At 26.7% G+C, this 12,224-nt stretch overlaps 1 protein-coding gene across 1 annotated transcript in view; it reads right to left on the bottom strand.

The window, feature by feature from the left end:
- Positions 1-5,060: 5,060 nt before the first annotated feature.
- The window catches only part of LOC136976255 (potassium voltage-gated channel protein eag-like), a 59,683-nt gene continuing 52,519 nt past the window's right edge, over positions 5,061-12,224 (bottom strand). Inside the window, 2 exon segments of the mRNA XM_067271477.1 lie at positions 5,061-7,172; positions 7,722-7,918. Coding sequence (XP_067127578.1) covers positions 6,168-7,172; positions 7,722-7,918 — 1,202 coding nt within the window. The 3' untranslated portion in view covers positions 5,061-6,167.

Below are 12,224 nucleotides of genomic sequence, written 5' to 3'. Positions count from 1 at the left end.
TATTCTAAAAACACGATTTAATAATTATTAAATCGAATTTATAAGGTAAAATTTATCTTTGAAGGTCGAGATAAGACAAATGCCACACGAGCCACAGTAGTTACAGTCTTCAATAATAGCATTTTAAAAATATTTTTTGATGTATCGAGTCGCGTGTCACCGCATCGCTACCCGAGACGAGATTCCGACACAAACAAATTATTGAAAATAAATAAATAAAAATTAAAGAATATATTAAATAATTAAGTAAAATCAATTAGTACACAGACACAATATTAATTTTTGAATAACAGTTTTTATTCTTTCATAAAAGAGGTATATAAGATGCTATTTACAAGCGGGGAAGAATTTTTCGACGATGAAATATCGTGTATATTTTAATAATTCGCATTGATTTCCTATACAATTCCCAACTAGACTAATAATAAGTTTCAAAGTAAATCATTTTGTGCATAATTACAAGAGTGCGGTTCTAAAGTATACTCGAAAATGTCACAACCATTATCAAACCCGTTTCTAAAATTTGCATACATGATATACAATTACAAACTTTTACTTCATACTTTCCTCATTCACGCATCACTTTGCATTAATAATTCTTTCAAGTAACACGATAAAATTTTACTAAGAGAAAATGGATGATTACTAATCTAACAAAAAACAATTGTTTTTTTTTAATATTTGGACTGCGTTAATTAGCACAGTGAACCGATCTTTACTCCTATACAAGCATCAAAAAAGGGCACTTTGCATTTTCCTATTTGAAAAAACTATTTCAAAGGATTATAAAACTTTTCCAGATAAAAATTATTAAAAGAATATACTAAATTTTAAATTAAAATTTCTATGAAAAAGGCGCACAAAAAGAAAAGGAACCATTCCAATTCGTTCTCTCTATATAATTTTTTAAAATAAGATTCAACTACTTCCTGGAAAAGGGTTCACAACTCACAATTTTTTAAACATTCACACACCCTCTGCAAGAATGTGTTTAAGAAAATATATATTAATTATAAGACTATTTACATCGTTCTCGAAATATTCGAGTATTTTTTTTAAAAGAAAAAAAAACCGTATCTAAATTTAGATTCTATCTCGTGGAAGTTTTATATATATTCTCCTCTCCCTCCTATATATAATAAATTAATATTTACAAGAGAGTCTCTCAAAATAGGAAGAAAAAAAACCTTACTAAATGTATGCATATTCCCTTCTTTCTATATCTTGTGCAATAAGGAAAACTTACCAAAATAATTAACATATCCAGGGCTTTACCGGAAGATATTTCCTAGTGTATAACACTAGGTTAAATTTTAAAAAAAAGCATAACATATTGCTTATGCTCAGTATTGATAAAACACCTAACTTTAGAAGCTCATGTTGTACAGGTGGAAGGGAATTTTGAAGTTCACTGTGATGTGTTCAGTGAAGGATTTTGGTTAGGTTAGGCACGTAGGCTATTGCTAAGGGACTTCTCTCGTCCTATAAAGGATAATAAAGGACAGGATATGCCTATTATTTAATGGTTTATGATGATAATGTGGCACTCGCACCTCATCCCAGTGCAGCCCTGAATATAGCTATTCTTAAATTGTTTTTTTTTTATTATTTAAATTTTTGTTTATCTATAATATCTAATAGTTTCGTACTATTTTCTATAATATTTTAAAACTATTTAAAGTATCAACGATTAAATATAATTTTCTTCCAGAAAAAAAAGGAAAAAGTAATTTTAATTAATGACATATATTTACAAAGTTTTTATGGTGAGCTTTATGAAGATATGAAAAAATTGATATGCACCACATCCCATTTTCCCTGGAACGCTTATCCGAAGACTAGAGGAAAAAAAGTCTTCGAAAATGAAAAATGTGATTAAATATGGTCCCACATTAAGCTGAGAGTATGAAAAGAAGCAAAGACTTTTATTTATTTATGATTTTTTATTAATATTTTTGTTAGAATAAACTTTTTTTTAAAATTTATTAAAGCATGCAATATGAGAGTAAATGGGAATAGTAAAGGAATTGTTATGCTGGACTGCATAGATTTATTTATTTTATTTTTTAGAGGATGTTTGCATCCATAGTAATGCATTCAGTTAAAACTGTTGAAGATGCGAAAATTACGAGAATTCCCATAAATGTTTTAATTATTTATATTTATTTATTTATTTATTTATTTTTTATTTCTAACTCTCAAAAACTCAAAAAGGAACAATATATATAGAACTAAAATTTGCATAATGAAATATCACAATGGGAGTATTTACCATATTATTTTTGAGCTAAATTATAGGTATTTTTTTCTTTCTTTCTCTTTAAAAATCCCCAGACTATGAAGGGTAAAGAAGTAAAATAAATGAAATTTTTTCTTATATTTATATTTTTGTTTATTGAATGGCTGTTTCGATCTCATTTCATGGCTCCATGCTATTTTGAGAATTATCCAGCTGTGCGTGTTAGAATTGTGCGGATGGGATAAACTTCAAGTGGGATAAAATAATATAAAATGACGTTTGTCATCTCTATTTGGGAGTGTTATAATTATATAAGCTAAATTAGCATTTATGTAAAATATACCTTTACACAAGATTAAAATTTTTTTAAAAAGTTTAGAAGTTTTCTAAACATAAAGAAGATGCGATTTCAGTACTCGAGTATGGAGTATAATTATTAATATTTTTAATTGCTTATAGTTAATTAAGTTTTCTAACAATTTTAAATCGATTAAAAAAATATATAAATATTTTAAAACTTAATAACGATTGAAAAAACTCAGATACGAGGCATTCTTTATGCATTAATTAAGCACTCAAGTTGCTCTCTTTTCCATCACAGTGATCATTACGACATGATTAGCCATTCTGATTAATGGAAGCAGATTATGATAATAACTAAATATTTATAATAAAATTCAAACTATCTAATAGTAAAAATGGAAGAAAATGATAATAATGATATTCAGATAGAGAATTAATCTAAAATAGAAGAATTAAGCAGAGTGCCTCAATAGAAAACATAGGATTAATGTATGAAGAATTTAAATTATTTTTGATTTTATTACATGGATAAAAGGATTTCAAGGTTTGAATAAGTACTTTTTGTCTGGTAATCCGTAAGTCAACAACAGCAGTTAAGACATTAAGACTCAGAGCACATTAAAAAATATTCATGTCTTCGAAAGCTGTACTAGCACATCCCTATTTAGAATAATAAATATTCTAACTATTATTTAAGCTGTACAAGTTCCTCACGAGAAATAAGTAATTCAAAAACATATACACACGATTTTAATTTAACAATTCTTTAAGTAAATTAATAAAATTATAATTTCAAATCATTAAAAATTACATTTTTGAATGTCTAAAAATTATAAAAATCTAATTTACTATATTTTTTTCAGTTCGAAAGTTATTATGTTTCAATATTATAAATTTTAAAATTTAGAATTAAAACTGAGAAGAAGAAACATTTTTAAAAAGGAAACACATCTAAAGAAAAGTAAATTAATTTTTAATAAATCTCTGAATTGCATGTCTTTGTAAAGTGTTGTAGTACTTTACTACTACCATTCATTAATTATTAAATCTTATTAATAATTAATTTTTAATAAATTTAAAAACATCTAGGCAAAGAAAAAATAACACTAAATTTTGTAACAATAATAATAAAATTATTTTAGTAAATTCATTGCGCTACCAGAACAACAATCTTCATTTGATTCATCGCTTCTCGAGATTTATCTTCGGTTTCAATATATTTGTATCAGGTTAAAGTTTTCATTCTTTGCTGTATATTTATATATATAGTTATATGTATTCATATATGCATTTATTAAGTATTAACCTAAGCAGAAATAAATTATTTAATTGTGTAAAGTGCATATTTATTTATATTTTTGCATACTTAAGTATATAGTTTGCATATAAGTCTAGTTTTAAGTTACTTACGCTTTTTTAAATTTAAAATTTCCAGTTTATCAAGGATATATACGAATAAAACTAACATTAAATCGTGATAATAATTTAATTGTTTTTATATAATTTTTTCAAAATTAACATTTTTAATAAGAAGTAAATCTAGCCTTGAGCCTAAACAACAACGTATGGAACTTAAACAAATCGCCCTTGTTAACCACATAATCATGTTTTATAATTGGAACAAGCTTTAATAAGGGAATCTGATGATAAGAAATATTCTAAATTTAAATTTATTAAAATAAAATAAAAAAAAATTTAATAAAATAATAAATATGTTCTTAAGGCTCGGAAGAATCACAGATAAAAAGAGGTTAGATGAATCGAGACATTAGTTAGTAAAGTTATGTTTCCTTTCATAAACAGAAAAGAGAAAAATTTATGTACATATTTAAGAAATTAAAAAATAAACTAAAAGTGACTCGCTTCACATTCATTATTTTTAAACAGGAACTTTATAATGCGAGATGTATCTAGAGAGAAATTGCGCTCTTGAATTTTAAAACGAAACAAGAGAGGTCAAAAACATTCAAGTAAAAAAACAGCACCATACTAAATTCTATTAAGTTTCTTTACGCTTATGCTTTAACTTTCCTTTTTTTGCAGTGTTTTTTCCAACTTAATTCTTTACATCAATCTGGGGAGACCGGTAGAATGCTAAAAATGTTTACTCTTAAATAGACTCTACACTTAAGAGACGTAAATATCTCTTCGTGTTTTTTTATATATATAATTTCAAGATATGTAATTTGTTTGTGGTATTTTAAACTTCTAAGAATTTAATTTTTTTATAAAAATATAAAGTTACCCTCTTAAATATTTTAATAATTAAAGATACTATTTTTAAATACAATCTAGATCAAGAAAGATGAATAGAATGTTAAGAGTATAAAAAAAGGATTTGAATTTTTTATATGTGTGTATATATATATATATATATTTTTAAATACAGAAATTTATTATTTAAAAATATATAAAATTCTATATTCTAATTTTAATTTAATCAATTTTAAATAGAAGAAAGTAATTAGAAAAAGAGGCTCAGTTACGTCGTCCCCGAAAAAAACAGAAGAAAAAAACATTAATTGAAATTGATATACATTATTCAGCGTATAACTGTTACGTTTTTAAAATATTTTTCTAATTATATTTTAAAAATTTAATTAATAATTTGTATTATAACTCCTCTTAACTGGATTATAATGATATTGATTTGTTAGTGAGCTCGACCGTTCGCATTCGCTTCTTAATGGAGGAGGATGTAAGAAACATTAAATGCGTCCGGTCTCCCCTTTTCATCCGAATTATTTTTATTTAAAGTTAACTGTCCAACATTCTTCTCTCTTTAACCTTTCACAAAATAAACAAAAAGCCAATTATTACTTCGAACACAGCTCTTCACTTATTGACAAGGTGGGCATTGCTTCTTCGCGTTAATACCCGACTCTAGTAGGAAAGAATCACATTTATATTAAGGCCATGTCGACAAGGCGACAGACAAACAGATTGTCTTCACCTAATATCCACTAATAGGTCTATTTTTTCTATACAATATCTATGGACGGTATGTCAGCTAAATCAGTAGCAATAATAAGAAGAAACGAAACGTAATACAGAGAAAGGCCCCATGTACTACTGTCTGTTCCTTCAAAAAAGAGTTTTTCTTCAGTTGTTACACCATTAGAATAAAGTTATAAATGTTTTCGACAACGTAAAACATTTAATAACAATAAAAAAGTCTAAAAAACATTTAGTTTATGAATTAAAATTTAAGAATCTTTTCTTATCTTTCTTTTCATTTTTTACCATTTTTAATTAATCTTAGAATTTAAAAATTAATTTTGTTTTTTGGGCTTTATTCTAAAGGTGTAATTTATAACAGTATCCTTGCAATAAATTTTCCTATAAAGGCCTGAAAGAGATTTTTTACGATATTTACTTCTCAAAATATAATTATTATTTTTCCTTTTTTTTTAAATTTTTAAATGGACAAAATTGAAATTCTATTTTGGACTTCTTTTTTAAAATCTAGTTACTCTCAACCTAATGCACGAGGTTGGAGAGATCTAGAAGAAAATGGCCAAGAAAGGTTCCTTTATTGCATTTGTTTGGAACCCTGGAGTTTTGCAAAAGAAGAAATTTGCAATTTCAGGCCTTAATAGTTAGTTAAGCCTTTGCTAAAAAGATCTTACTGTGGATCTTTTTCTTGCTCATACAATTCTTTATTAGTGCTGTCCCTGTCCAGTTCCTCAATCTCGTTTTCGAGCATTGCCCTCATATCTGTAGGCGAAGATTGAGAAACTGGACCTTTATTCTTCGTTTTTCCCTTCTTCTTGGATCCTCCGTGAGTGCCACGTTCACAACCTTCTTTCTTGCTTCCAGCTTTGCTGCACGTATGTCTCGTATGATCTCCAACGTTTCTCAACACCAAAGTATTTGATTCAAAACGCGGTACATGGTGAATCAATTCGCCAATGTGATCGTCTATCCTCGTAATTTTGTTGTTGAGTCGTTGAATTTCGAGCTTAAGATCTATTCGAAGATCCATTAAATTTGCGACGATTTGTTGATAGTCCGAACTGTTACGTTGATGCAGAAAGTCACAAGTTTGCATTGAGTCCGCACTTTGTTCTTGTTGTGACGTTTGTTTCTGCAGAGAAAAGATTGCTAAATCTTTATCAGACTTGGAATCTTCGTTATCCACATCGCCACTTTCCGATTTATCCATCAGTTTGGCCCACTTACTACCTTTACCTTTGATTGGAGGTATAGCACCAATTACTTTCTTGTTATCCAATTTATTCAAACCTTCATTAAAATATTGATTTTCTTTATTTTCCAAACTAGTTTCGTCGGCTATAAGACTCCATCTACTCGAATTACGACCACTTCCATTCTTCAATTCTGTACCTTCTGAAGAATGACTCTCTCGACCTGTTTTCCTGCTGTTTTCACTATTGATGTCTATCTGACTTGAAGTGGGTCCTTCTCCTTTCTCCAAATCTGGAGATGGTAATGCAGCAACTTGATTAGAGCTTCCGGGCCTGTTTGTTGTTTCTGATCCATTCTTGCGGAACTTCGAGAAGATTTTCCTAACCAAATGGTCCTGGGAGATCTCTTGCAAAGGTTCGCTTTTCTTTCGGTCAGCCAATTCTCTTTCTCGCTTTACATCAGCGACTTTTCGAAAGATTAACTGGAAAATTTAAATATAAATATTTCAGTATTTGATATAATTTTCATTAATTTTAACATGATAAATTTAAAAAACAAGACACAAATGGAAAGAAGCAGAATATAATTGGGCCATCCCCAGTTATATTCCAAGTGATATCAATAAATTTACTTAACTTTCATCCCTCTCAGCAATTTCTGAGAGAGTAAACTTAATAATTTTACGTATAAGAAGAGTATAAATATTAAACAAATCGTTTAAATTCTCATATTAATTCAGAAAGTAATTTAATGGATTATCATCAGGTATAATTACGCATCGAGTTAACAGATTATTATCAGTAAGATAAACCGTTTACTGCATCAATGTTATGAACATTTCGTCTTATCTGATGATAATAATTTTGAAAATGAAAATTTAAATTGTCACCACAGTAAAATAGACAAACTAATGTTAAAAAAGTTTGTTTAAAATTATCCATTAATTATCTCAAATAGCAGAGATCATGAGAGGTTAATGAAATATCATTTAGAACCATTCCAAAACTTGATATTTATAACATATACTTACTCGATGCCTAAGATTATATGTCAAAACTAAGTTGCGAGCGAAGGAATTGGCGAAAGCATGATAGAAATTTAACACTTCTAGTAATTTATCTCTCTTAATTGCGTGCAGGTCGCAATATGTTAGACCTCTAACATTTGCACAAGATTGACCAATTGTCGGTTCCTTCCAAAAAGAATCGCCAAATACGTCTCCTTTGCCTGAAACGAAACATAACCATGACAATATTTTAAAAAAACCATTCTCAATATTATTTATTCTTCATCTCAATGATTAAGAAACAGTCTCTGTTAATTATAGCATACTAAAATTAATAAATATTATCAATAATGAATTCTAATCATTTTTAGCTTCGAAAAACTTATTAATTTATCCGAAAAATAAAACTAATTTTAAAAAGAAATCTTTATTTTTAATTAATGAGGCGCCTCTTTATCATAGAAAAGTTAATTGCTGTTTAATAAAAAATCGTTTTACCTAATTAAAAAAAGGTAATCGAATAAAGATTTAATTTATTAATTTATGTCAAAGTAAACATATTACATTAATAAATTGCAATTAATTGCTGACAAGTGTATTAAGGAAGCTCTTAATCATTAAAACCTTGTATTAAGTGAAGAAAAACTTAGACATTTTTATCTTTGTAATGTCTATTTTATTTAAATATTATAATTAAAATTTATTGAAAGAATATTTAATATTTTCAATAAACTTATTATATTTAAAATAAACTTGTTTTTTATACTAATTCTTTAATCAGATATGTAATGAAGTCTCTTTGGTAATGCTATCATTTCCCTACGTTCTCTTCAGTATTGTGTACTGAAGGAACTGTAGAGAGTAAAAGAAAATACTTCTGTATTCAGCACATATAAGAGAGTAAATGAAGATAAAACTATTATATAGATTGCTAACTTAATATCAAAGCAAACTCGAATTATTTCAAGAGATTATTAGAAGTTGGATGGAGAAGTTGGATGGAGAAAGTACAGATTGCCACTTTCCATTATAATACTTGGTAAATATTGTTACATAAAACGCGTGACACAAGTTCTAATATCCAGAATGAATTAACAAATAATAGTAATAATAAACGTTATTTTATATTCCAGACTGTCAAGATATCTTTTTAATATTTAAATTCATGGATATTCTACAAGAAGACATTAAAAATGTCTCGTAGATGCCAAATCATTCTACGTAGCAGATGTTTTCCAGAATAAAAGAGAAAGAAAATCTCGATGGCTTTCTGAATGACATCACGCATTGTCCACTTGAATTATTGATAAATGTGGTCTATGTTAAACTCGGCTATATTTTAGACAGAGACGAAACGATTTATTCTCACGCCATACTTAAAAATTATTGTAAATCTTGGCATACTAATCTTTGTCAAATTTTGAAAATTTATAAAAGAAGGAGCGTTTTTATATAAGCAAGATAAATCTTTTATAAAAACATCATTTTGTTATTACATTTCATACAAATTATACTCCCTTAACGTTACTAAAAACTGTTTTTGTTAAAGTTTTCCATACTTTTTATATTAAGAAAACATAAAAAAATTGAACATCCTGACGTAAAGGAAAGGTGTCTTATAGACTAATTAAAGATCAATTCTTGGGGTAACGCCTTCTTTGTGTTGTAAATACTTCAGGATCATGAAAAGCACCATTTATATTGCATGGTCACTTTACTTCCCACACAAACCATCGCAGGAACAAGAATCAATAGAGTAGAATAACATTACGAGTTTCTTCAGGAAAGGTACACTACATATATATATATATATACATACATATATATAATATTATTATATTATCGATTATGAGATGGAAATGGTTATAAATTTATACGTTACTGTTGCTTTGATCGATATAATAAATTCAAAATATTAATTATTTATGTTTTAAGAAATTGCCTACGAGAAAAACTATCTATTTAATTTATATTTATGTGTTTATTTATATAAATAATATATATATATATATAAATTTTATAATCGAATTTTTATAAAATACAAAACTCAATTTTAAAAAGTTTGAAATTAATTATATTTAAAAATATATTTTTAATCAATTTTTCTAATATTTTATAAATAAGATCATACAAGTGATGGTTAGATTTAAGTCTGATCCTATTTACCAAGAATTATAAAATTACAGATCCTGTAATGAACAATCAGATAAAACAGAAAAATATTAAGTATTTAAGAGTGATTGCGTTAAATATATTGTCAATTACCTACGTATAGAGGAAAAAATACAATAAAAATATTTTAATTTCACCTAATTAATTAAAATTATAATTTATATTATTTAATAATGTTTGTAATATGTAACAACAGTATTACTGTCGATAAGATGTAATAAATTGGTGGTCAAATGACTTTTTTAAGCTGTACGCGCGATAGCACAACTCGTCTTTCAGAATCAGATAATAAATAGTTTCGTGTAATTAAATTTTTGAATATTAAAAACCGGTTTACGAAGAAAATTGTCCAATGTATTAAATTTAATTATGCGTGTAATTTTTTCGAAAGAATGAAAGGCATATGACGAGCATCTTATTTTCATTAACCAGATATCACTTTATTTATATTTAACATAAAATACAAATAAAAAGTAAGTTGTTAACATTTTAACATTACATTACTAATCCATTTTTTAAAATTTTTCTTTATTGTAAACTGATAAACGATTTTATTTTATTGTGATAACTCCTGTTTAAGTTGATGCATAATCTTTAATTTTGCTTGAAAGCTAACGATTAACTTTACTGTTTCTTTATTATTTTTTAAGTTTATTTGTATATAGCTCATGTTTTGTTACTAGAAGCAGCTTAATTTTTATCAGAATAGAATCAAATCCTGCATTATTTTGGTATATAGAAGAGTGAATTGAAGATTAAGAATAGTTTCTCTTATCAATGGAGAGAGTTTATCTTTGTGTTATGTCAGAGTTGGAAACAACGTAAGATTAGGAAACATTATTTATATTTAAATTTTAATAACTCGAATAAAATATATTTTACTTTGTTAATTTATATTAATGATCTACAGAATACACCACAGTTATCAATTATTATAATTTGAGTTTGTTTTTTAAATTTAAAATGTCATATTTAAGAGAATCCAAAATAAAAAACATGCATTTGTTATCTATCTAATTCATCATTAAACTGCGATAAAATTACAATTAAAAAATAATGTTTCTGTAATATATCTTGTAGTTTGCATTTTTTGTAAATAAAATAAATATACTTCTTATAAATGGTATGACAATAAATCTTTCAGATTTTATATTTTCTAGCATAAAATAATTTAAGTAAAAATTCAATTTATTCCTATATAAAGTAATGCTATAATAAATATATAATTATTAATTTTATGTTAGTTAAAATATTAAATACGTTTAATCTCATCGACTTAATTAAAAATATATATTATATGCCATATATTAATTGCTTATTGTGGTCCCCAGATCTTAACTTCCTAACTTTTGTCTGTGTATTTGAAGGCTTTGGTGTACCAGGGAAAGATTCAAAACATGTATCATTTTAATAGAATTCCTTTAGAAGATACATTCCAAGTTTCAATTAGGTGCATAACGTTTGATATGTTAACATGTGTTTAGCTTGAGTGCATCCTTATGTTTGGAAAGAAATGGCCTGTATGTAAAAATAGTTTTATCGTGTAATTAAAGTTACATTTCTCTAATAAATGTTAAATTTTCCTATGTATCGCGCGACCTTTGGGATACCTTGTAAGATTTTGCTATTAAGTTACTTTTAGTCATAATATATCAATTATACGAACAATAACAAATTATAATAATTTATTAAAGTATTAAAGTTACTAGTTAACTTTCAAAATGCTAAAGACCACACAATAATTCAAACAAAGCGGTATCACAAACGTAAGTAAAATTCATATCGGTTTATAATGAAAGAAAAATGTTTAAAAATAAGTGAATCTCATTAAATTAACTTCATGAACGATAAAAAAACATATTTAATCAATAAAATTTTAATTTACTTCATGCAAATCAGAGAAATACGCCATTTAAGCAGAGCAATCAATTCTTCATTAATACAAGTTATCTTTATTCCATTTCGGGAAATATCCACGGTAATTCAGCTGAAACGCATTAATCGCATGTTTGATACATTCTGGAGGCAATATACTAAAAGCACCACCTGCAGAAACATTATACGCGTGACCTACTTTGCCCCAAATGAGATGTTCGAATAGCCCACTAAGAAAGTTGAACGTTGAAAGTAAAGTAACCTGTAGTAAAGTATTTATAGACAGAACTTGCCTCGTCTGTGATTACACCCTGTGATTTTTTTTTCTTACGAAATTACAATATAATGAAACTAAGAATCCTTTGTGAGGTATGAACTCAGAAAAAAAAAAGAAAAAATTCATACCATCTGCCATCACGTTTATATCTATAAAGTTATAAAATATCCCTTTATTTCTCTATTAGTATTTCATTATGAAAA

Source organism: Centruroides vittatus, unplaced genomic scaffold (assembly GCF_030686945.1).
Source record: "Centruroides vittatus isolate TY-2023 unplaced genomic scaffold, ASM3068694v2 contig_4, whole genome shotgun sequence".
Taxonomy (NCBI): Eukaryota; Metazoa; Arthropoda; class Arachnida; order Scorpiones; family Buthidae; genus Centruroides; species Centruroides vittatus.
This window is presented reverse-complemented; position numbering and strand designations above follow the sequence as displayed.